The sequence below is a fragment of the Grammomys surdaster genome, unplaced genomic scaffold (assembly GCF_004785775.1).
Source record: "Grammomys surdaster isolate TR1022 unplaced genomic scaffold, NIH_TR_1.0 127, whole genome shotgun sequence".
In the NCBI taxonomy this organism is placed as follows: domain Eukaryota; kingdom Metazoa; phylum Chordata; class Mammalia; order Rodentia; family Muridae; genus Grammomys; species Grammomys surdaster.
The window spans coordinates 10,006,866-10,032,985 of NW_021604585.1; the positions used below are offsets into that span (position 1 = coordinate 10,006,866).

General features: G+C 49.0%; 1 protein-coding gene across 1 annotated transcript in view; it reads left to right on the forward strand.

Annotated features, from left to right (window-relative positions):
- Window positions 1-5,937: 5,937 nt before the first annotated feature.
- Plekhd1 (pleckstrin homology and coiled-coil domain containing D1) overlaps window positions 5,938-26,120 on the forward strand; it is a 27,766-nt gene continuing 7,583 nt past the window's right edge. Inside the window, exons 1-6 of the mRNA XM_028752130.1 lie at window positions 5,938-6,086; window positions 16,630-16,723; window positions 17,062-17,151; window positions 17,352-17,428; window positions 18,174-18,265; window positions 19,160-19,212. Of these exons, the coding sequence (XP_028607963.1) occupies window positions 5,938-6,086; window positions 16,630-16,723; window positions 17,062-17,151; window positions 17,352-17,428; window positions 18,174-18,265; window positions 19,160-19,212 (555 nt within the window). The remainder of the gene's footprint in view (window positions 6,087-16,629; window positions 16,724-17,061; window positions 17,152-17,351; window positions 17,429-18,173; window positions 18,266-19,159; window positions 19,213-26,120) is intronic.

A 26,120-nucleotide genomic window follows, 5' to 3' on the forward strand; every position in this document is an offset into this window, starting at 1 on the left:
GGCAGCAAGGTGCTCCGGCTACCCTGAGAAACATCTTCGCTGGCATCCTTGGGTGTGAGCACCTGTGGGCAGCTGGGGCAACAGACCTGATGATGAGAGAGGCAGGGAGCTCTCTAATGGGGTGGCTGACTGGCTTCAGGTGAGCTTCCGCTGGACAGGCAAGCCTTCCTGCAGGGCCTGTGGGGACCTTTATCACCCAGTCACGACAGCCATCTTCCACATCCATGCGATGGCCTCGTTAGCCTCCCCTACCTTCAGTTTACAGGCTTCGTGCTGTCCTGTGGTGCACGGACCCCACTTTACCTCCAGAGATGCTTAGCTCTGTCAACCTGACACAAGCTAGAATCATCTGGAAGAAAAGTCTCAGTGAGGACTTATCCAGATTGGGTTGGCCTACTATAGGCATTCCTGTGGAAGGTTGGCCTGACTGTTAATTGATGGTGGGTAGCACCATCATTCCGTGGGCTGGGCTCTGGCCTGTGCGAGTGGAAAAAGCTAGCTGAGTACTAAGCAAGAAAGTAATATGCTCTCTGCTCTTGGTCGTGGATGTGACGTGATTGACTCCTTGAGCTTTGACTTACCCAAAATGGGCTGTAATTTGAAATTATAGGAGAAATAAACCCTCTTGTCCTCTATGTTGCTTTTTGTCAAAGTATTTATCATGGCAACTGGAATGGAACTAGAAGGCAGCATCTCTCCAAGATCATCCTGGAGGCAGCCACGCCTTGTTCAGCAATCCCTCCTGACAGTCCAGTCACAGAAGGAATAGAACACTCCAGGGGAGTGACACGGGGGTGGGGGAGTTGGGGGGGAGGGAAAGGCATGACCAGCATCTTTTGACTTGGGTCTAAGCGAACAAAGAAGGAAGAAGAGAAACCTTCTAGACAAGGGAAGGGCAAGTGGAGAAAAGATACAGACGGGTACCACAGCCTGGCAGGGCATCAGAACTGGTGTGACCAGAGTGCTGAGGAAGAGTAGGGTGAGTCCTGATGGAGTGAGGGCATGTGGAGGGGGCAGGCTGTGAGAGGTATTACAGCAGAAGGTCAGGAGTTGGGGACCAGGTCAAAGCAGTGGTGACCAGCAGAGGATGTGATGCCAACGTGTATGGTTGGCTTCAGGCTTGGAGATCAGATGAGGAACAGACAGACAGTAAGCCTGGACTCTGGAGGACCCTGGAGTGTGGGAGAGAGTTCAAGTGAAAAGTGCATGTGTTTAGCTGGGACTGGAGGGTAAGAAAGGCCGAGTGTGTGGAGCCCTCAGAAGCCCAGTGTTTATCCTCGGTTCTCACGGTTAATGTCTAGGCAAAGTTCTGATGCTCTGGCAGACGCTCCAAGTCTGGCCTTGACAGGTGGCTTCCACAGCCATTCTCAGGCACTCTGCAGATTCCATTTTGGAGAGGAGAGGAAGCCAAGTGCCCGAGACATTGGTTTCCATTTGGTTGGCAAACAAAAGCAGAAAACCGCAGCACCTGACCAGGAGCTGAGCAAAGATGTGTCAATGCAGTGTGCATTTGCTGAGTGCCTACTGCATGCCGTGCCCCTCCCCTGAAGTAGCTCATTTCCAAAAAAAAGCAGCAAACACAGAAGAGAAACTCCAAATCGAGCAGACAGCATTCGGAATAAAAAAATGGGCAAAGATCCACTGTCACCATAGTCACCTGGAGCTGCTACCACAGCCTTTATGTGCAGTTGGAAGATCCAGAGTCAGAACAAATCAAGATATCCAATTGGCTGCTTGTCCTCACTTGCATAGGTCCACCATGTTTCAGGAAAAGCCTGTGTAACCTCAAGCAGAATTTTTTTGAGCCATCTTTCCTGACCCAAGAAAAGACAAACAGGATTGACAACTTCTAGCCAAACTCACAAAAAGAAAAAGAGAAGACCAGGGCTGGAGAAATGGCTCAGTATTTAAGAGCACTGGCTGCTCTTCCAGTGGGTCCAGGTTCAATCCCAACACTCACATGGCAGCTCAGAACTGTCTGTAACTCCAGTTCCAGGGGATCTGACACCCTCATACAGATATACATGCAGGCAAAACACCAATGCAATTAGATAAATCAGAAAGGAAGGAAGGAAAGAAAGAAGGAAGGAAGAAAAATAAAGGAAAATTAGAGTGGCATATATTGTTATATCTCATATATTATATATATTATATTACATATATATTATATTATATATATATTATATTACATATATATAGCATATATATATAGCATATATATATAGCATATATATATATATATATATGCTATATTCCTAGCACTCTAGAGGCAGAGGTGGGAGGATTTCTCTGAGTTCAAGGCCAGCCTGGGGTCTACATAGTGAAGTCCAGGTCTGGCTACACAGTGAGACATTGTCTCAAAAAAAATATTAAAGATGAAAGGCATGGGGGTAGAAGTGTGGTGTTGTTCCAACAGGTACCATCGGCATCCAGGATCATTAGGGAATATTTTGAAACCTGTGTTCCAAAAAGATGGAAAAATCTAGAAGAAATGGATAAGTTTCTGAGGACATATGACTCACCAAATTTAAATTAAGATCTATATAAGCTTTTTAATCATCCATGCAATTAAGAATAAAGATGTTCCCCTTAGTTTCTGTCACAATTAGCTGAATTAGGTAAGTGGCAAGCAGCACATTAAGAACAACAGCTGTACATCTAACCAGCAGGTTGAAGGCATCTTTAGGAAGCCTGGGTTTCCATCCTGGTCTCATTCGATTGCTAAGACTAGGCAATCCTGGCCAAACATGGTAGTACAGGCCTGTAAATACAGTGCTCCAGAAGTGGAGGCAGGAGGATGACAGATTTGAGATCAGCTGGGACACATAGCAAGGTCCTGGTGAGACAGGGAGAGGAAAAGGGAGAGAGGAAGAGAGGGAGAAGGAGGAGAGGGAGAGGCAGAGAGGGAGGAGAATAATGCTTCGGAAGCCATGACCTTGGGCTGCAGCCCTGGTTTGTTTTGCCTTTCACAGACCTCTCAGCGTGCATTAAGACTCCCAGAGAACACAGGGAGATGGAAAAGCTTTGCCCATGCCTGACCTGGCATCATCAAGGCTGTTTGACAAGGGGCTGAGAACGACTGAAGTATCTCGTCGCTTGCCTCTTAAGAGCTTTTCTACCCAACATTAACTGCTGTTAGCTGAGGACTGTCCAGATGTTCTGCATGCAGATGAAATGAGCAAAGATTGTTTTTTCCTCTGCCATTGAAACCTAGCTCCATCTCTTCCGTTGCAGAGTGTTTTCCAGGAGCCCCCGGGCTTGCTCAGCCTTTCCCCTTGAAGATTTTCTCATGAATGGTTCTATTCATGCCACAGCTCTCAAGCTCATCATTGGTCTTTACTACAAGGCCAGAACTGCTACTGACCTGATTCAGGAGAGAATGAATTTGCTAAAAGGATATCAGGAAGGCCAGACCTCAAACCCTGCTCAGTGCCAGAGTATTAGATGCTGCTGTCACATGCAGCTAGGTCTGACTCCTAGCGACTACCACTGCAGCTGGCATCCTTGCTACTGCTGCACCAGGAAGGCAGCCCAGAAGCCACAGTGACTATTCAAAACAAGTCAGGTACCTTAGCCATCTCCTTCCCTGAAAAAGCACCTGCCTGTGCATTCTGCTTCCTTGTGTTTATGGCCTGCTCCAGGGAACACAATGCCACAGGCTCTTGGTGCAAGTTTTGTTTTGTTTTGTTTTGTTTTTGTATCTAAGAAGAACCAGGTTTCTAAAGTAAGAAAAATGTCTAGGCATCAAGATTATAAACGTGAGGACCTGCAAGGGACCAGAGGTGTAATTCAATGGTAGAGCACATGCCTAGCATTCACAAAGCCCCAGGTTTAATCCTTGTAAGACAATACTCTTACAGACTATGGAAAAGAAAAACTGGGCAGGTTGGACTTGACTATGTTGGTGAGGTCTTTGGAAGATGCCCTTTAGGGCATCAGATCTGTAGAGGGTAATTGGTCTGATGCTTCTTGTATTCAAACGTTAAATTCTTTACCCAAGGGTCTTATTGCCTCAAGACAAGATCCTCACACAAACCAGCTTTTGTTGTATAAACCTTGCCTTCCAAGTTATCCATCATTCGTTAATCAAGATGCCCACAGCCTGTAGCTGGGCAGAAAAGAGGTTGGTGGTGCTTTGGTTCCCCAGGGCTTGGAATCTGAGGCAGAAACCACCCAGGGGAGAGAGGAAGAAGAAAGCCCCAAGGGGGATGTGGGTCATGAGCACATGGCCCTGAGGGCGGGCCAGTTGGAGTAAGAGTGGCCCAGGCAGAACATGACAAATGATATCTCTAGATTATTGACAGGAAAGTAGACAAAATAGCATACAGGGTTGATATCTGCCCAGCTCTAGTGCTTTAAGGCTTATTATAAACAGAAATGTTTTGTGTGTTTCATTTGGGAATTTAATGATCTAAGGCGGGGTAGAAACCCCCAAGTAATATTTATCACAACACAGGTCAAATATTTCAAGACAATAAGGAAATGGTGAAAACTGAGAAACGTGATTGTGGGTTGGCTGGAGAAGGGAGCAGGGACTGGAAAATTTTTTATCTTGCGCTGGGTGGTGGTCACATGATGCATGCATTTATCAAACGAGTCCTTGAGATCCCATATACTAAGTACACCTGGGTGTTGCTTGCGCAGGGCAAACTCACAACGTTCGAGCAAACCGATTTGGCTCTCAGATTACCCATTAGTTTGCAAGCTCTGCTGCATTTTTTTACTTCTCGGTTTCACACAGAGGAATCACAGATCCTGAGGGAGGAAAGTGGTTTTGCTAAGGGCACAGGTCAATCACGACTGCCCCTGAGGGCCAGTGGCTTTCCAACCTTGAAGAGTCTAGAAGGAGCCGAAGGAGGGGAGTGGCTCCAGAACGTAAACAAACCCTTCAGCTTTTGGAGTGCCTTTCCACTTAAAGAGAAGAAGGTGAGGCAGTCCCCAGGCCTGGCCTTAAAGTGATTCGATCAACAAATGCCTACACTACACCAAGAGCGGAAGTGGACAGAGCAGGTAGCCCTGGGGAGCACAAGGAGGCGCACAGATAAATCATGAACACAAAGTGCATTGACAGTTTGAGATTGACACTGAGTGCCAAATGCCAACACAGACTGCCAAGTGTCAGGAAAAGAAATCCGATCTGGTCCAGCGCAAAGTGAAACCCACCTGCGGGAACAGGAAAGGGCCAGGAATCTTACTGGAACCTCTTTTCGAGGCGGGTCCTTGGGCACTTACCGAAGTCTTAGCTGGCCACCGGCCTACCCCCTAAGAGGTAGGAGCGTCTCCGCTTTACAGGTGAGAAAACCACGATCCAGCGGCTAGTCGAGCCATTTAAAGCCGGAGTTGGAATGGCAAGCGCAGTTCCCTAACACCACGCTCACGCCCAGAGGCGAGCAGGTGGCAGCCGAGTGACTCCTGCCCATTACGGACCACCCCTGGCCAGCGTTTTTGATGTAGGCACGACGGACCACAAGGAACTGGGGGAGCGCTGGACGCCTGAGTGGGGGTGGGGAGGTGCAGTGGCCAAATCCGGAGCCGAGTGACCGACCGGGACCCTGCAGACTCACTGAGCTAGTTCCTGCAGTCGGCGCCAGCCCTGATTGGCGCTCGCGGTCGGACTGAGAGGCTCACCTGCCACTCCCAGCCAATCCAGGCCACCAGAATTGAGGCTGCCCGCACGGGAGGGGAGGAGGGGGGTGATGCTGCGAGCCTGCGGCGGAGCTGCCCTCCCCGCGGAGTCCCTCCCAGCCGGCGGCGCTCCGGAGCTTCGCCCCAGCCGCTGGCTAAGCTTCCCGCGCCCCTCGGCTCACCGGGATACGCTCCCCGACGGCGTCCCCAACTGCCTGCACTCTCCGTGCCCACTGCTTCCCACTGTCCTCCCTGTCCCTTCCAGTCCCACGAAGGGAGTGGGCCCGGCCAGGGCAGAGTCTTCGAGACACGATGTTCACATCCAAGTCCAACTCCGTGTCGCCATCGCCGTCCCTGGAGCAGGCGGACGCGGACGCGCTGGACATCAGCACCAAAGTACAGCTCTACGGGGTTCTGTGGAAGCGGCCGTTCGGGAGATCGTCGGCCAAGTGGTCCCGACGGTGAGTTTTGTCCCTGCGTCCTGGGAGACCTCCCCACCTCTGGAGGGAGCCCCGAGCCTTAGGACCCCTCCCACTCATCCAGTCACCGCCCTGCCTCAGCCTTTCACTGTGACCTTGACCTGCCCAGCCAGTTTCTCTCTATGCTATCCCCCCCCCCCCCCCCCCCTTGGAAGATGCGACTTTAATTGGTCGCTGGGGCTAGAATGGAATCACCGGCCGGTAGATGCCGGGAATTCTCTGTGGAATGAACCAAGTCCCAAATCCCAAGAGGCGAGGCTGCGTGTGGGCTGGAGATTGAGGTTAAGTTGGGCCAGTCGGCAGAAAGAGAAATCCCATCCCAACCAGAGATTCTCCAGAGACCTCCACAGCCAATTCCATCCCTTCGTCGAGGCTTTAAGTGGGTTGGGAAACAGGCACTTCTCTCCTCTATCCATTCACACATCCTCAACCTTACACTGCATTTCAGCAAGCCAGACCACTGCAGCTCTGAAGTACTCAAGGGAGAGGAGAACCACAAACCTTTAAGGAGCTGTGTTGGAAACTCCAACTGTGCCTTGGTACATAGACATCACTGGAGTTGGTGTAGGAGAGAGGGTATATTTATTAGTCCTGTCCAAAGGATTGATGTTTGGGGAGGTGTTGGGAAGCCAGAGCAATCCTGGCCCTGTTATCAGCACCAGGCTCTCTGCCCCAACTCCAATGAAAGCCCAGATGCCAACAGGGCTTTCTATGGCCATGACAAGTGTTGGGAGAAGGGGCATTCCCAGACCTGGCCTTGCAGGAGTCTCACAAAGCTTGCTGCAAGTGCAATAGGCCATTTTCTGCATAGCTTTCATGTTCAAGTCAACAAAGATTTCCTGCGGTGTCTAGAAGACTCAGACTTTGTCCTGGTCCCTCCCTGGAGGGTATGAACATTCTTGGAAGCATGACCCCTTCTCCCTCCCACACCATGAGTCTGAATGCCTCTGATGTTTTCAGGACTGCAGATCATGAGTATATGGTAGTGGTTAGTTCTGATGTTCGATTTTGATGAATAATTTAACATTCCTGTAAGACCTCAGGACAAATGGAGGTGTGGAAGGGATTTCACATTTTACAGAGCCGGTTTCATACACTTTTATTACTTCTGCCTGATTTCTCTTGGGAACTTAATGGGATACAGGACCCCTCGAGTTGACCTCCCAAACTGAGAGTTTCCTCTGATGCTTTAAGCGAAAGCTCTGAGCAGTGTGAAGGTTTTCTGAGAGGCTCACAGGCCTGAACTGTCTGGACTGCAGCCACTGAGGGCCAGGAGCATCCTGTCTCTGCCATAGCACTTGTGTGTGTGTGTGGGGGGGGGGGGTGAGTGCGGAGGTGGGGGAGGGGAGAAGGTGGGGAAAGGGCTATTGTAGACTCCCAGCAGAATATCCTGAGAACTACCTCAGGCAGCCATCTCTCTCCATTGGGTCTGACTCTGTCCCAGGTACTTCTCTGAGTTCTCATTTAAGACTATTTAAGGGGTCCAGGCATCTTCACCCGATTGCATCCGGTAGGTGGTAGGTGCCTTGGACCCCTTAGGCTGAATCTCCTGGTTCCCTTTTCCAGTGTAGGTACTTGGTGGGGAGGAGCGACCTGGCTCCTGCATATACAGCTAATTTGGGGCTGATAACCCAGGGCACTCGGAGTTTGGGGCCCTAAGTCTCCAACAGCAGTTCCCACAGCTGCCCCAAACAAACCAGTCAGTCTAAGTCAAAACAGTAAGTCCAGGGCCAAGTTAGCTCTGTGTCCTTTGAAAGAGACTGTCACCTCTGTCTCCTTCCTTGCTCAAGAGCTCCCTGGGCAGACTGTCTCTCCTCTGGGTCTCAGGAAACATCCTACCTGCCAGCTCTAGGTCTTTGTTCACGGATCCTCCTCAGGGAAGATCCCTCCCCATCCTCCACCCCCAACACATGGTTTTCCCTTGAGTCAGCAACAGCCAGTCAGGGTATAGAGGAGCAGAGTGAGGCTCACCCAGCCTCCTCTTGCTGCCCAGTAGGGCTTCTGGGCTCCACTTTCCCATTTGTGAAGTGCAGTCTCTGGACCTTCAGGTAATTAGTGACCACAGGAAGGCTTGGGGCAGAGCAGCCAATACCCGCCACTGCTTGCCATTAGAGAAATCGATGCCCTAGTGGGCAGCTGAGGGGAAGAGGCCTGGAAAGGCTCCATGCTGCATAAATAACCACAGGGCAGGATGGAACTGGCTGTGGCTGCCTGAGTTCTTTAAAACTCTCCTCCCCCTGGTCAGTCTTAGCAGGAACTTCCAATACCCCACCATTGCTACCCCTACCTTGCCCGAACAGCAGTAGGAAGATGCTCTCATTGTTAGCTTACTTCCTGTGGGCAAAGGGAAGGAGGTGAGAATTTTGAGAGGGATCTAGAGGGTAAATTGACCTTTTCTTCCTCTTTAGGTAGCATAAATACAGATACAAAGACCTGAGTCCTCTCAACAGGAGGAGGGGATGGGCGATGGTCTTGGCTTCAGCCAGGATCAGCAAGGGGTAGACAGGATCCCCTTCTAAGGCCACCATGAGGCCATCCGGGACTCAGCTCACTGTCCTTGCTGGGAACTTCTCCCTACACACCCATCCATCCGTGGGTAGGTTTCCACTGTCCTCTTGAGAGTGGGAATAACTTTGGCCCCAGGATAAAATCCCTCAGAAATCTAAATCCTTGTCCTCACTAATCCCCCAGGAGGTGTCTTGTTGTTGGGTGTTGTATAATTTAGGTGGAAGTTGGCCCATTCCTCAGTCTCCCTGCCCCCGGCCCAGCCTTCTCCACTGCTACATACCTACAATCTCTCACACATGGTCTTTGTGGGCAGAGCAAGCTGCGTGTAAAGGAAAGTGTGGCAATAGGAGGCAGAGGGACATCATGGAAGATCGAGTTCCTTTAGGTGGGCTCTCTGCTCTGTTTTCTGAAGCCTGTTCTATTTGACACTGTTTTTTTCAGTTTTTGTGTGTTGATTTTAGGTTTTATTTATCTTTTAAAGATTTACATCTATGTATGTGTGCCTGCTTGTTTCTATGGGTACCATGTGTCTTAGGTAGGGTTTTACTGCTGTGAAGAGACACCGTGACTAAAGCACGTCTTATAAAGGACAACATTTAACTGGGGCTGGCTTACAGGTTCAGAGGTTCAGTCCATTATCATCAAGGTGGGAGCATGGCAGCATCCAGACAAGCATGGTGCAGGTAGAGCTGAGAGTTCTACCTCTTCATCTGAAGGCTGCTGAGAGAAGACTAGCATCCAGGCAGCTAGGATAAGGGTACCTACTCCAAGAAGGCCACACTTCCTAATAATGCCACTTACTAGGCTAAGCATATACAAACCATCAGACCATGTGCTGCAATGCCACTTTTGACCCAAACTCATGCATGTTCCTGAGACCTAACCCCCCCTGCACTTACCTATCATATCTCCTCCTTTCTACCCTCCAGGATATCCCCAACTTCAAATCCCCCCCCCAACACACACACACCACCTACACCCACAAACACCAAAGATCTCCACAGACTGGACTGGCTGCTGGTGGTAGCATCCATATCTGTTGTTTTTTCTTGAGATTTTACTTACTCTTATTTTATATATATTGGCGTGCTGCCTGTACATTGTGTATATGCAGTGCTCTCGGAGGCCACAGTGGGAACTGGATCTCCTAGAACTGGAATTACAGATGGTTATGAGCTGAGACATAGGTGCTGGGAACTGAACCTGGCCCTATGGAAGAGTAGCCATCACCGCTAACCACTGAGCTATCTTCCCAGTCCCTGGCTGGTCCTTCTTTAACAAGACCTGCGTGGTGTTACACGGCATCAGTGCTCTGAACAGTTTTCTCTGCCTCCACTAGACATCTCATGAAATCAGTGTTAACCACTAAGCTGTGACTGGGCCTTATTATACTCAGAGATCAGGGTGCAGGGAAGCCACACTATCATGTTAGGTGACACCTGTGTCCATCTTGTCACTCAAGCTAAAACCCTAGCCATGGTGTCATGAGACATAGGCCGCCCTGCCCTGGTCTAACTATTCAGCATGCTCTGCTGATATTTACCTTTTGATAATTCTGGTTCGCCCTTTGCCCGGCTGTGACCTCCTCAGGGCCACCCCTCTAATTCTAAGACCTCCCAGTACCTGTGTGATATCTCAGCAAGGTGTGGGGGACAGGTGGGGTGGGCCGGCTTGCTCTCAGGCCCTGCTCACAACCCTGTGCTCTCTCTTGCTCTTCCCCCATACCCTGGCCACCCCTTAGCACATAACTTATCTGCACCAAGCACCAGGGATGTTTTGATAACCTCGAGCACACTGTTCTTGACATATGTCCTTCTTCGTCTAGAAAACATCCCTTCCTCTTCTACTGCCTCCCAACTTCTTAAGACATTTCTTATTCTTTAAAAACTGTGATCACTTTGAGACCTCCTCTCAGACCTTGGTCAGACCCTAAGCCATTTGTCCCCTTGGTGGCCATACTTCTGTTCTGTACACAAATGTCCCTCGTTGCTATATGTCCTGGTGCTCTGTAGTCGCTGTTCATCCTCTGGGCACTGTGTGTCATTGCTATGCACCCCGCTGGGTTATAATGTCACAGTAAGGTAACCCAGTGCTTCACAGGATCACAGCATCCTCCTTGTGCTTTCTGTGTTGCTGTGGACCCTCATGGCTGACAGTGTCACCCTATATCCTAAAGCTGTACATTTCTAGCTTCCCCACTTACCCGCTGTGTGATCTGGGGTGTGTTATTTAATTTCCTTGCACCCCAGCTTCCTCACCTACCTTGGTTAAGCAGCGAATGTATTACTACACAAACTGCTGTGACTCAAACAGGGCCTGGTGCAAAGAAGGAGCTTGATTTTGTTTTTTCGAGACAGAGTTTCTCTGTGTAACCTCGGCTGTTCAGGAACTCACTCTGTAGACCAGGCTGGCCTCGAACTCAGAAATCTGCCTGGCTCTGCCTCCCAAGTGCTAGGATTAAAGGCGTGCGCCACCACTGTCCGGCTAGGAGCTTGATTTTTAACAGTTCTTTCTTCCCACGTCCTCTCCTGCATTCATCTCTTAAGTTCCTTGAGGGCGGGGGCTCATCAGGCTGGCCCAGCCTGGTACCTGCCTAGGCCAGGTAACTACCTCCTTAGCAGCTCTCTCGCCCATTCTACAGCCATTCCACAGAGACCAGCTCATGGGAGACAAGCACCTGGGGATGGTGGTGAGCGCGCTAGGAACACAGCCGATGGGCAGCTGAGAACCTGGGCCTTGTCAGCAGATCTCTGGCTTTACCACTTACTAATTGCTTGATCTCGATACAGTTCAGTTTCCTTACCACTGTGCTAGAAGAAAAAAATGAGACAAAAAAAACCCCACCCATCACTTAGGGTCATTTAAATAAGATAATAAAGTATAGCTGGACATGGTGGCACATGCCTTTAATCCCAGCACTCAGGGGGCAGATCTCTGTGAGTTCGAGACCAGCCTGGTCTACAAAATGAGTTCCAAGATGGCCAGGGCTATGCAGAGAAACCTTGTGTCAAAAAAACCGATAGATAGATAGATAGATAGATAGATAGATAGATAGATAGACAGACAGATAGATACAATAAAGTATGTGTAGCAAAGGGCATACCTTGCTGACTTCTAAATAGTCTTTCATCTGCAGGTAGAAATGCCAGAGTGGGGCTGAGGATATGGTTCACTTGATAGACTGCTTGTCTAGCATGCATAAAGGCCTGGGTTCAATTCTTAGCACTTTATGGTGACTCATGCCTGTAATCATAGCACTCAAGAGATGGAGGCAAGAAGGTCAAAGGTTCAAGGTCAGCCTCAGCTATGTAGGGAGTTTGAGGTCAGCCTAGGCCACCAAAGGCACTGTCTTAAAATAGATAAATTAATAATAATAGTAACAGCAGCAGCATAATAATAGTAATAGCAGTCGTAGTATTGGAGAGAGGAGGCAGCCAGGGCTGAATGGAACCTTTACCTTGCACATACTCCAGGCTTCCCATAACCCAGGGAAGCTGATAGATGGTAAAACTTCTCCTGGATAGGAGGAGGACAGGGCTGTATACAGATTTGGAAAGCAGGTAGCCAGCCAGCTGGGTGCAGCCATGCTCTCCTCGGTAGCTGCCGTGTGAGCACAAATGGAAAGCGGGGCAGGGTGCCTGCGTGGATGCTGAACTTCACGCTAAGGAGTAGCAGAGATCAGATAGTGACGATCCTTTCCTGAGCGCCCACTAGGAGCTAAGTCTTCACGTGATCCTTTCCCTCCCAGGCGTGAGAGATAACCATTGATTACCGTCCTCAAGTTCCACACGAGGGACCCGAGGCCTCAGGAGACTAGATGCCTCACCCCAGCACTGCTAGTAAGTGGTGAGTCTCCCACCTCCGCTATGGCAACTTGGCTACCTAAGCCTCTATCCTGGGTGTGGCTTAAGCCAGGACATCAGCTCGGTGAGCCAAATAAGGAGCAGGAAGAGGATCTTGCGGTCCTGGGTTCCAATCCTTCTTCCACAGTTACTTACTTCACATCTAAGCCTTTCTTTCCTCATCTGAGAAATGGGAGTGAAAGGCCCCGCTTCCAGCGTTGTCCTTAGGAGCAGGTTCTCTCATGACTTGGCTCACTGAAGCTAACACAGGAAAATGGCACCTGTGACCAGCCCCTGCAGTCATAGCTCTTCAGGACCCAGAGGAGGTTGTTCCAGCCTTGCTACTGAATGAGGGTGCCCAGAACATGGGGACTCTGGAGGAAGGTAAAGGAAGAAGAATGCCCCTCTTTGCAATCTGGCATAGACTTGCAAGGGCCCCAGCTGCAGAGTAGAAGCCAAAAGGTGTCAGAGTAGCCGCCACCAACACAGTTTGATAATCAAAGACCTCATCAGATGAACCGTGGTGGGGAGGAGCTTGCCCTCCGCCTCCAGGTCTGTGCCTCGTATGGTAGTCCATGGTGACTCTCAGCCTGCTCAAGTGTGGCTGCCATGGAGTGAAGGCTATCTGGAGCGTCTCCTCTGTCTCCCTGTGCTGGCTCCAGGAGGGGATTGACATCAGGGGACATCCTGTTTATTGAGAAGTTACTGGGAACTCTGCAAACCTCTGTCTACTCTACATATTTCTTGCCCCAGTGATACGTGTCGATAGCTTTTAGCAGATCCCCTGCCTATGCCAGGACAATCTGTTGCCCATGCAGCAGCCAAAGCTACCCATGTCAGTCCTGTCCGAAGCCCTCCCATGGCCATCTTACTCTGAGAGAAAGCCAGTTGCTACCAAATAGTCCCAGCTCCTCGGGCCATCTCTTGCCTCCATTTCCTTACACAGGAAGCTCAGGAGCTTTGTCAGCACCCGCCTGGCAGGGTGGCTGTGAGTGTTAAATGCATTAACAGAAGCAAGTCAGGGTAGGCTGGGGTGGTTATGGCTCAATGAATGTAAGCCCTGCCATCATTACTATGACAGAAGCCACAGAGGCCTGTGCAGTCTGGATCCAGGGATTGGAGTCTTGCTTCAGCCTTCTGGTTCCTTTTAGAACCAGCTGCATTCTCAACCCCAGGACCTTGGTACCTGTGGACTCTGTGTCTAACGTACCTGCCCTCTCTTCTATGATTACCTTCTCTTATTCTTTTGACATAGGAGCCTCTATGTAGCTCAGGACGACCTCAGACTTGTGGCTTTTGTATCTCAGCCTGAGATTATAAAGGCATGTGCTACTAGTGAGGCACTTTTTTGGGGGTGGGGGCGGATAGGAGCATCATGACTGGGCTAGCTTTGAACTCACTACGTAATTGAGGATGACTGTCTTAGGGTTTTACTGCTGTGAACAGACACCATGACCAAGGCAACTCTTATAAGGACAACATTTAATTGGGGCTGGTTTACACGTTCAGAGGTTCAGTCCATTATCATCAAGGTGGGAACATGGTAGCATCCAGACAGGCATGGTGTAGACAGAGCTGAGAGTTCTACATCTTCATCTGCAGGCCTCTAAGAGAAGACTGACTTCCAGGCAGCTAGGACAAGGGTATTAAAGCCCACAGTGGCATGCCTACTCCAACAAGGCCACACCTCCCAGTAGTGACACTTCCTGGGCCAAGCATGTACAAACCATCACAGTGACTTTGAACTTCTACCTACTTCCTGGATATTTGGAGTTATTCATGTGTGCCACAATTCCTACTTTATGTGGTACTACAGATTGCTCTGTGCATGCTAGGCAAGGATTCTATCAACAGTGACCCCCACCCACCCCCTGCAACTCCAGCCCAGTTCCTCAATTATAAAGCCACAACTCCACAATCACAGTCTTGCCTAAATATTAGCTCACTGAACCATTGTTACCGCCTAGAAATCCAGTGTCTAGATATTAAGGGGTTCATGAGGCTCTATTGTGGGGGTGGGGAGGCAGCTCTATTCTGCTTGCCTGCCTTTCCTGCTGAGGGACCTCACCAGACCATGGGACATTCCACCTCACCCCGGATCCTTCACACACAGGCTGGGTTATAAGTACAGTTGCATTCAGTCCACACAACCACCCCCTAATGTCAGTACCATCACTTCTGTGCTACAGAGACTAAGGCTCAGTGAGCTGAGTGTCCTTACCTAAACTCCCCATCCCCAAGCCAGAAAATTCAAGGTCTGAGCTCTTACCTACCCTGTGAGGTTCTTTTGGAACTGTCAGGAGATATCTGCCTTTCCCTAGGGACTGATGTGGCATGGCATTCAGGAGCCCAGTGGCCCTGTCTAGATAAAGAAACACACATTGTGGCAATGGGTATTGAATGCTAAGTGCAAGAACCCAAACACATGGTTCCACCAGGGCTGCATTTGTCCTGTTGACACGAATACAGAAAATGAGTTGAAGGCAGGCATGGTGGTACAGCTGTGTGGTGTCAGCTGCTCAGGAAATTGAGATGAGGGAGATTGTTCAAGTCTATGAGTTCAAGACCAGCCAGGGCAACATAGGAAGACTCCACACATACCTCAAAAGAGAGTTGGGGGAAAAAGGCAAAATCATGGAACTCATACCAAACTACAAAGCTGAACTTCAGGTCCCTCTGGAGAGGGAGCAGAGGCTACAGTCATCCAGGCTACCCCTCCATTCTACCCCAGATCAGCTATGGTCACAGGGAAGATCATGCAACTGGGGGACCTGCAAGGATCCTGTGAGTTCTTGATGCCACTTAACATTTTTTTCAAGCTCCTCACAAGAAGGTCCAGTGAATGGTTTAATAACTGGCTCTTGGGGTGGTTCTGCAGTATTTGATTTTCATGTGCAAACATTCCTGCCATGACCTATATCAAGTTGCCTATGTCATTTCACAGAATGCTAAGCAGGTAAGAAAGTCACACTGTTGGCCATTGTGAGTCTATCCTAGAAGGTTCCAACATGTCGCTGCTCTGAACTTCCCCTTGTATGTACACACGCACACGCACACGCACATGCACATACACACATGTGCAAACTCAGGATCCCTCCAGCTCCTTTCCAGGTCACATCGCAGCAGTGTCCCTGGAGGTGAGAGAACTCTAGTGTCTTTGAGCCCCAGGAACTTTAAGGCCTAACTGGGGCTCTCCCTGGAGCACACTTGGTTTCTTCCTTTCTTCCTTTCTTCTTTCTTTCTTTCTTTCTTTCTTTCTTTCTTTCTTTCTTTCTTTCCCACTCTTTCTTTAAAAAATATTATTTATTTACTTTTTTTGTTTTTCGAGACAGGTTTCTCTGTGTAACCTCGGCTGTCCTAGAACTCACTTTGTAGACCAGGCTGGCCTCAAACTCAGAAATCCGCCTGCCTCTGCCTCCCAAGTGCTGGGATTAAAGGTGTGTGCCACCACCACCCAGCCTTTTTACTTACTTTTATTTATATGAGTACACTGTAGCTGTCTTCAGGCACACCAGAAGAGGGCACCAGATCCCATTACAGATGGCTGTGAGCCACCATGTGGTTGCTGGGAATTGAACTCAGGACCTCTAGAAGAGCAGTCAGTGAGTGCTCTTAACGGCTCAGCCATCTCTCCAGTTATAGTTGCTTCTAGTTCTGTAGGAATCCTCAAGGTAAGCCAAGGCCATGTTGACACTGAGGATTTGCCTCCCCAGTAACCAGAAAGTACCATGGCCACTTTGATCCCAGTTAGACTTGAGTCCCAGAAAGGATGTGAGTACTTTGGGATAAATGACAATGCAGATATCACCTTGGGGTACCAGGACTACAGACCTCAGCAGTGGAGAGCAGTGTGATTACACCATAACACCATCTACAACCCATCTGTCGAATCCTCCATCCAGACCTGGAGCAGTTCCCACTTGACCGGAGCTGATAGTTCAGAGGATAAAGGGACCCGAGGAGAAAGACAACAGGTTTCTGCCGTGCTGAAGAGGGCAGGCTGAGAAGCCAGTCATCAGTTTCCTCCTTCACTGCCTCTCCAGGAGGCCTCTGAGACCTCTGGGCAACGGGCAGTGGGAACTGGTGTCCTCATGGGCTCCCATGTGAGTCCAGGGCCCCCAAGGGTGCTGTTGACTCACAGGATCTTTCCGTGTTTTTCTCACGCCTTCCCATAGGTTTTTCATCATCAAAGAAAGCTTTCTGCTTTACTACTCTGAGAGTGAGAGAAAGAGCTTTGAAACCAATAAATACTTCAATATTCATCCAAAGGTGAGGGGTGCCTTCCACACTGAGGGAGGCCACTGGGGACATTTGGGAATGGTAGAGAACTCTTTGTTGATTTAGTTTAGAATCTCGAGAGCAAATCTTCTCAGGACTCAAGGCACCCCCTTCCAGCCTCTGGGCTGGGTCCTTCCTTCCACACACACTTCCTGAGTCCCAGCTCTCTTTCTTTCTGGAAGTCAGTCAGCTTTAACGGCATGATCCTGAGATGTGGTCCAGCCTGAGGCCCTTGGCAAACCCCTTGGCTTTCTCCAGGAGGTTCCTGGGACACTTAAGTGATGTGAGCTGGGTAGGGTGGGAGCTGCTTGCTCTGCTTTGTTCTTCAGGGTGTCATCCCGCTGGGTGGCTGCCTGGTGGAGGCCAGAGAGGAGCCCAGTATGCCCTATGCCATGAAGATCTCACACCAGGACTTCCACGTGAGTGGGGACCCTCCCATAGCCCAGGCTCCACAGGACAAAGCAGCTTCATCTTGGTCCCCTGGAAACAGCCCTCTGTGATCTAGCCTGAGAGGGCTGTCAGGGCCCGTGGAAGATGGGGTGGGAGGAGAAGAAATCACCTCCCTCCCCCTCCCCGCCCTCTCTCTCTCACCTCTCACTCTGGCTTCTTTTCCCGGCAGGGGAATGTCTTGTTGGCTGCTGAGTCCGAGTTTGAGCAGACACAATGGCTTGAGATGCTGCAGGAGTCTGGGAAGGTGTAAGTGTCTGCCAGCAGGGCATCCGAGGGGCCAGATGAGTGGGCGTGGGGCTGGGGTGGCCCTGCTCACCTGCTTCTCTGCTGGGTCCTGAGACAGGGCTGTGGGAGCTGCCTAGGGTGTGTGAGAGGAGATAACTCAGGCTGTAGAGCATCTGTGAGGGTCCCCTAAGTGGTGAGTTTGAGAAGGTGTCCTCAATGATGACAGATGTGGACACCATTTACTTCCAACTCTAGGGAGAGAGCTAAGCATTGCTCCTCGTGTTCAGTACCTCAGTACACCCATCTTCCCTTCCCAGACCTGTACTGACCCCTGGCAAGGCCCAGAGACGGTGTTTACAAATCACAGTGCAGGTCCCAGAAACCACCTGACCACAGCCTGTGCCTATTCGAGCCAGTTTGTACTTCTAACCTAAACAATAACACCGAGTACCCAGCCTTGCACCAGGTGGTAGGCATGCATGCAGTGATAGAGAAGGCTCCTAGGGAAGCAGTCCCACCCGTCCTCCGTGAGTGCTCTTGGCTCTGTCCCGGTGGCCCACTTTGCAACCTCAGCTTCCAGTTACTGTAACTGATCAATGCTGGTGGCTTGCCCAGAGCCCTTGGTGCCAGACTGAGCTGAGATTCTGTAGAGCAAGGGGTGGGGCTAACACAGAAAATGTATACTCTCCTCCCTGGGCCTTCCTTCTGGTTTAACTGTTTGTATTTTTCCTCATTTCCTCTCTCCCATCTGCTTTTTCCTCCCTAGGACCTGGAAAAATGCCCAGCTAGGAGAAGCTATGATCAAAAGCCTGGAGGCACAGGGGCTACAGCTGGCTAAGGAAAAACAGGAATATTTAGGTTGGTGACCAGGGTGAACTGGAATCAGTTTCTAAGTGACAGCTAGAGAGGGACCTGGTGGGAATGGTATGAGAATTTTCTCTGGGACTTGGAAGGGAGCTTGGCACCTATAGAACTTAATGGTGTGATAAATGCCCTTTTGGCCAGAAAGCTAGAAGCAGGGGTCACTAGTGGCCAGAACCTGGGCTTTAGCCCTGTCATCTACCTGTTTGTTCTGTGGATGAGTCGGCCACTCAGTCTCTGTAAGCCTCAATTTCCTTCTCCTTAAGGAAGAGACCATAATGACGTCAGGTGTTAGAGGTAGGGCGGAGATCAGCTTAAAGAGAAAATGCCTGGGTGTGTGTCTGCGTCAGGTCTTCCGTTGAAAGATCTAGAAACAGAAAAAATATTCTCCTGCCTGAGTGCAGGTCCTGCACCTACCTCTCTTCTCCTCACCAGACCCACTTTGAACTTAGCTACAAGGATCCAGGCCCTGTGCCCTTATGATCTGCTAAATACCCTCTAGTTGGGAGAGAATGGGCTGATCCCCTTCCTGGGAGCCTGTTGAGGCATCTGGCTCCTCTCTGCCTGCTCTAGGCACCTCTCCCTTGGCAGGAATATGGCCTCCCAGATTAACCAGGCACTAGCTCAGTAGTAGGAGATTACAGCAGCACAGGCTGCAAAGACCCATCTGAGCCTCTGTGCCCAAGCCCTCTGTGCATCCATGAAGGCACAAAGCAGAGAAGGTGGCTGGAAAGGCAGTTTGGGCCAGTGAGACAGCGTCAGTAGAGCAGGACCCAACCCCAGGCTAGGAGTGGCTCTCCCAAGGAGATGGCACAGGTGACAGAGGCCGCCTAAGACACCTGCCCTCACACCTCTGAGCAGTTTTCAGTGTGTGTGTGCTTGCTTTGGCAGACAAGCTGATGGAGGAGACAGAAGAACTGTGCCTTCAGAGGGAGCAGAGAGAGGTAAGCCCGTGGTGCGTGGCTGGGCAGAAAGACTCAGCCCTGCCCCCCAGACACAGCTGGCACTAGGAGATGTGTGTGTGTGTGTGTGTGTTTGTGTGTGTGTGTGTGTGCGTGTATGTGTTGCATTGGGCATCCAGAAACTTACCTAAGAAGTTTCAGAAGGGATGGAGCAATGAGGCCACTGAGGTGACAGTGTCTGTACCTTCCTGTACCATCTTGGTGGGAAGCATTTTTTTTCTCCTGTGAACCCTCAGGAAACGAACGAGTGAGTGCGTCTTTGAGACAAAGCCTTCTAAACATTTCATAAGTGGCTTGCTGATATCCACAGCAGGTTGCAACGGCTTCAGTTATCCACAGAGGGGGTAGATGGGAGATGGGGGCTGGGGGAACTTCTGATCCATAAAGGTGATGGGGTTTGAGGACCTCAGAGATCTATCCCTTCGCTCTTTTTGGCATCAGCGATACAAGCCCCGTGAAGGCTCAGCACGGGCTTAAACCAGCCTGAAGGCTAAGGGGACTCTTGTATCATTTGAGCCACTTGAATCCACACCTGAAGGGCAGGGCAGGTTGTAAGCAGAGGGAAACCTGGGGCGAGACTGCCGGTGCCTGTATTTGACCTTAGCCCTTCTAACTGTATGACCCCTGACAAGTTGCTTACCCTCTCTGAATGTCAGTGTTCTCACCCAAAAAGCAAAGAAAATAATAAGGCCCATCCCTTTAAGGGGCGTTACAGAAATGAAGCAAGACATTGCATTGAAAGCATTTGACATACTGCGTGTACACAATGCGTGTGGTGTGTGCGTAATGACGAGCTGTTTCTCTTAGCACTGTGCTCATGTTGTTATTAATTATTGGCCATGCCTGCATAGGTGAGGTCTGGCTTTGCAGACTGGTGCTCAGAGGAGACTGCCAATGGGAGACTGACCCGATCCACAACCTTTAACCTTGTCACTTGCATTTTCCTCTCTCAGGACAGCCACAGACCTGAGGCCATCGGCTGTATTCAGTGCCCTACTGTAATTCAGTTCAGGAACTCAGTGCCTTCCCCATTACCCCTGATGGGACTCTAAAACATGCCCAAAAGTCAAGAAACACACGTGTCCTTCGGACCCAAACCCTCCACACTCTGGCACAGCACCCAGCTTAAGATAAGATGGTAACCTCGGAAGCCATCAAGACTGGGCTGATTTGATTCTCGAAGCTTTACATTAGGGCTTAATTTCAAACCACTCGGGTAGTCCGCTTTTGTTGGTCCTCCAAAAATCTCCCCTTCTGTGCCAGTTTATTCTTCCAATTAGACGGCAGCAGCTCTCAGCCTGTGGATATCAGCTAGCCCGCATTTCAGATGTTCACGTTACAATTCGTAACAGTAGCAAAACTTCAGTTATGAAGTAACAACAAAATACTTTTATGGTTAGGGGTCACCACAACAAGAGGAACTATATTAAAGGGTGGCAGCATCAGGAAGGTTGAGAACCGCTGAGCTAGAGTCTTTTCATGGAGCGCAAATAAAAACAAAAACAAAAAACAAGATTGAAGATTTTAATTTGGAGATGCGGGGTTGAAATTGGAGTTTAGTGTCTTTATAAAGTATTTTATGTGTATGGGAGTTTTGTCTGCATGCATGTCTGTGTACCATATGTATCCCCGGCACCCAGGAAGGGCAGATAAGGGAGTAGGACCCCTAGATGGACCCTCATGATAATGCTGTGCCCCCCCCCAAGTTTGAGCTCTAAGGTTTCCACACTCCTTGCATCTTGATCTCATCAGAGTTCTGGCCTTTTCTCCATAGTGTCCTGTGCATTTGGAGCGAGACTTTGGTATGTTGTCAGAGACCTTAAAGTCAGATATCTGGGAGAGCCAGCATGGGTTGGAGTGGGAGACACGGCCCCCGACAGGGAGAGGAGATTTAGCCAACAGAGGTTGAATCTGGGGCAGCAATTGGCCCGAGGAAAATTTAGACACACTATCTAGGTCTGAGCTTGGAAATTAGGGCAGTGGAGACCCAGGGCACACAGGCCTCCCTTAATGCCACCTACTGAAGTGGGACGCCGGCAGTTACAGAGTCCAAATAAGGGGCAAGCCCAGCTGTTAATGTGGTGGAGGCTGCTTGGAGCATCACAGGAAGAGAACCACACCAGGCACAAACTACCGGTCAGTGTTATGTCTTGACCAGATCCTGCTCCTGGAATGACCACACTGAGTCACTCTGCCTAAGTGTTTTTCTCCCTTAGTTTCCTCACCCATAGGGTAGGTGTGCTTGTCTCCGGTACCTTCCCCACCCTATTCTAGATCAGAGATTGGCAGAGGGGGTTTGGGGCCACATGGAAAAAAATACTGTATCCCAGAGACAAGGTGTGAATTTTCTGGGGGATACCTTTGACCCATAGGGAACCTCAGAATCTGCAGCCGGGGTCCCTGGTGGGATTTCAGCTTCAACCCCGATGATGTGGATGCCATTTCATTCCTATGGACTTCAAATCTCTAATGCTCGATGAAGGTGACAGCTGCTCTGCCTTCTTCTGGGTTGCAGAGAGGCTGAATGGTCTAGAATTTAAGGAAACACACCATGTGATGGTGGACCCATGGCATTTTTCATGTGTCAGAAAGAGCCTGAGACTCTGAGCATATGAGTCAAGAGTGCAGAGAGAGCAGCCTGGGCCATCCACCTTCGCTCTCAGTGCAGCACATTCGATCCTGACAAATGTAAAATGCTACTATTTCTCCATTGTGATATCACAAAGAATAGTTTCACTGCCTTAAAAATTCTGCATCTCGTGTATTCAATCTCTCCCACCAACCAACTAATGTAGCAACCACAGCCACCCACCTTTTTGCCGTCTCCAAAGTTTTGTGTTTTCCAGAACATCATGGAGTTGAAATCATACACCACACACACCTTTCAGATCAGTGTCTTACACTATGTAAGGTACATGTAAACGTCCCTGTATTGTATGGCTTGAACACCGGTTTCTTTTCATATTAGAGCAAATTCGTTATTGGGGTATATACCTCAGTTTACCTATTTCCCCACTCAAGGACCTCTGGGTTGTTCCAGTTACGAATGAAGTTACTATACATAAGCATAGATTTTTTTTTTTTTTTTGGTGTAGATAGACACTGTCAGTTCACTTGAATAAATAACAAGGAATGCTATTTTTTTCTTCAGACTTAGGTCTCAGTATTTAATTTTGATGGAGTTCTCTTGAAACCACTACTTTAACCCATGTAGTCAGAAATGTACTTTTTTTAAAGATTTACTTATTTTATGCATATGTGTACACTGTAGCTGTTTTCAGACACACCAGAAGAGGGCACCAGATCTCATTACAGATGGTTGTGAGCCACCATGTGGTTGTTGGGAATTGAACTCCAGACCTCTGGAAGAGCAGTCAGGCTCTTAACCACTGAGCCATTTCTCTAGTCCCGTAAATTTTTTTTTTTTAATCTCCGATATCTGTGGATTGTCTTACTATTGCTTTGTTGTTAGTTTATGATATAATTTTATTACTAAAAGCAAACATTATATGATTTCTAGTCTTTTAAACTCTGTAAAGGTGTGTCTCCTCCTACAGAGTCCAGCCTGTATTGGTGAATGTTCTAGTCAAGCTTGTGACTGATATGGAATCTGTCATTGTTGGGTGGTGTGGGTGATAGATCCTAGTCAGTTTGATCTACCATGATAAAATCAGGCCAAGTGCCTTCAGTGAGAGAAATTTATTTCTCAGAGTTCTAGAGAGCAGAAAATACAAGATCAAGTTATCAGAAAGGCATGCGGTATTCTGAGGTCTCTTCCATTGGTGTGTAGACAACTGCCTGATCACAGTGTACCCTACGTCTCCACACAGGGGAAGAGATGACCAGATCACAGTGTACCCTACGTCTCCACACAGAGGAAGAGATGAAGGGCAAGCTCTCTGTTGTATTTGGAAGTTTCTCTTAGCAGAGACACTCTGTATTCTTTCATAGTGTGGTTTTGTTGTTCTGATTGTTTTTTGTTTGTTTGTTTGCTTTTTTGCTTGCTTTGTGAAGCAAGGTCAGATGTAATTTAAATCACCCTTGAACTCCTAATCCTTCTTGTCTCCTTGGGATTACAAGAGCACACCATCACACTTGACCATTGTTCAATTGTCTTGTGTTTTGAATCTTGCATTTGGGGTGTGTGTATGTGTGTGTATGTGTCTATGTGTGTGTCTGTGTGTCTGTGTGTTTGTGTGTCTGTGTGTTTGTGTGTATGTGTCTATGTGTGTGTGTATCTGTGTGTTTGTGTGTGTCTGTTTATGTGTATGTGTCTATGTGTATGTCTGTGTGTTTGTGTGTGTCTGTGTGTTTGTGTGTATCTGTGTGTCTGTGTGTTTGTGTGTGTTTGTGTGTGTGTCTGTGTGGGTGTGTGTGTATAATTCCCATCTCCCAACATATGTTAGTCACATCTTTTTACATATTTAATTTTTTCCATTAAAGCTTTCAGCATATAACCCGCAATTGAGTTTATTTTTGTCTTTAATTCCTGGTCTGATAATTTTTTAACAGGGCTACCATCTGACTCTGGTTCTGGTAATCTCTTTAAATTATGTATAATACCTTGGTCTGAGACAAGGTCTCTGGATGTAGCCTCGGCTGGCCTGAAACTCACTATGTAGATGAGGCTGGCCTCTAACTCACAGAGATCTCCTCGCCTCTGTCTTCTGAGGGCTAAGATGAAAAGTGTGCACACCACACCTGGCCTGGAAGGTCCTTACTAAGCACCTTCTACACTGCACGAAGTCTGTGTGGACCAAGTCTACAAAATAGCTCTGCCTTGTTTCAGGTCTTAGAACTCGAACCTCCCTCTCTTCTCTCTGCTCTAGATCGCACTGTCTAAACTACAACCCTTAACTTCAGTTTGCTGTTTATATGCCAACAACTCCCAGGGTAACACCTGTAGTCCCTCCTTTCTGTTGCCTCCCCACCCTCTGATACTCAACGATTGATTTTGCACCCCAACCTAGACATCCAAAGATGCTGAGAGCATGCCTTGTCTGAGGTCAAGATGTCTACCTTTTCTAGAAGGGTTGCTTGTCTTCTCACATTCCCGTCTCTGAGGACATACCACCCAAGGCTTGTGCGGGTCAGGAACTTAGGGGTCTTTCTTTACTCTGTCCTTCTGCCTTTCTTTCTTTCCCACCCCACTCCCAAGTCCTGCTGCTACCAGGCCTTACCTATCGTGCTGTGGCCTCCTGCCTGGGGTCCTTAAGCTCTTTCTACCTCTCTGTTTTTTTTCTTCCGCACTGCAGCCAACTCAGTGTTTAAAGGGAAAACAACTCTTGTTGGCTGCCAGCGACCTGCTCTCAGGTCTTTTGCTGCCACTGGCGTGTGGGCACACAGCTGCAATCCCAGCGTTCAGCAGGCAGAGGCTGGAAGACTGTGAATTTGAGGCTGGGCTGGGACAGATGACGTGGTCAATGTGAGACTCCAAACAGCCAACCAACCGACAAATGTTCTTTGCTTCTCGTTCAGGAAAAAGAAAACCTGCAAGATCCTCACCTAAGCCAGAGGCCCTATGTGGGTATGGCGTCTCCTTTCTCAGCCTCTCTGCTTCTCTGACCCCAGCCTCTTGCCCATCATGGTTGCTCTCATGTGTCTTATGAGCATAACTTGGTTCTTTAGGCAACAGGTTTCTACAGGGGCTTTATGGGTACTGTTTTTTCCATCTGGAATGTTCTTTCTTCTTTCTTCCATTTATTTATTTTTGTTTGCTTGCTGGTTTTCAGTGCTGGGGACCTAACCCCAGGCCTTGTACTTAGTAGTCAAGCCACCGAACTAAATCTCCAACCCGTGTACCTATCTTCCTTTGTCTCTCAGCTCAAGAACCAACTGATTGCCACTCTTCCAACTTCTTCTCTACTTCCACCCAGAACAGCTTGACTGGGAACCGGGTCCCTGTCCTGCAGGACATGTATCTTGTTCTGACCTGCTCTCTGGTGTACCTGATTATTTCAGTATACTGGATTCCTGCATTTGATGTGAAAACCTGGTCTGGCTTTTTTTTTCGTAGCTACACTAAACCATAGGCTCTGCAAGAACAGCTTTAGAGCCCCCGTGCAGAGCCCAGCAGGTGCCTGGAACACACTACACACTTGGTAAATAGATGTAGTATGAATGAATAGAACTATAAGAAAAAAGCCATCTCACCGGGCTGCCATTTCCTGGAATTGCATTGAGCCTGTAAATGACTTGCAAAGAATCCTCCCTGTATTAAGTCTTCCCCATCAGGAGCCCCTTTCGCTGCATTCCTTTTATGAGTATTAATTAGTTTTATTGAGGACACGAAATCATGGTCTGTGAAGCATGGCAAACAAGATGTGTTTAGCTTAGAGGACAGGAAACTTGGGAAGAGACTTTATTTTCTTAAATACTTGAAGGAAAAAGAAATTAGTCTTGTTTGATGACCTAGGAAGAAGTTGGCTATGGTGAGGGAAGTTGGCAGGGAGGCAGATTTGGGCTGAGATGGAACTGGTGGGCAACATGGGTTGCTTGCTTCTCCGAGAGCACCATAGAGTAACCTGGAATGCCCAGGGGGCTGCCCGCTGCCTTTGGCCCTGCCGGTCTTCTGCTTGGCTCAGGACAATCTGCTTGCTCTTTTTCTGTGGTCTGGGATCCACAGGTCTCAGAGACTTAGAGAGAGAGACCCAGGAAGAAAGTGTGACAAAGATCAAGAGGTGAGGTAGTTGCTGAAGGGGGGTCCCTCAGAGGTGACTTGAGGGACTGGGATAGGAGCAGAGACTTGTTGCATGGGTGGTGGGTCCGTGTGAAGAGTTCCACAAAATGTTTCCTTCATTTGCCCATGCTCCTGTGTCTGTAGTTTTCAGAGATTGAGACCCAGAGGTGTGTGTGTGTGTGTGTGTGTGTGTGTGTGTGTGTGTGTGTGT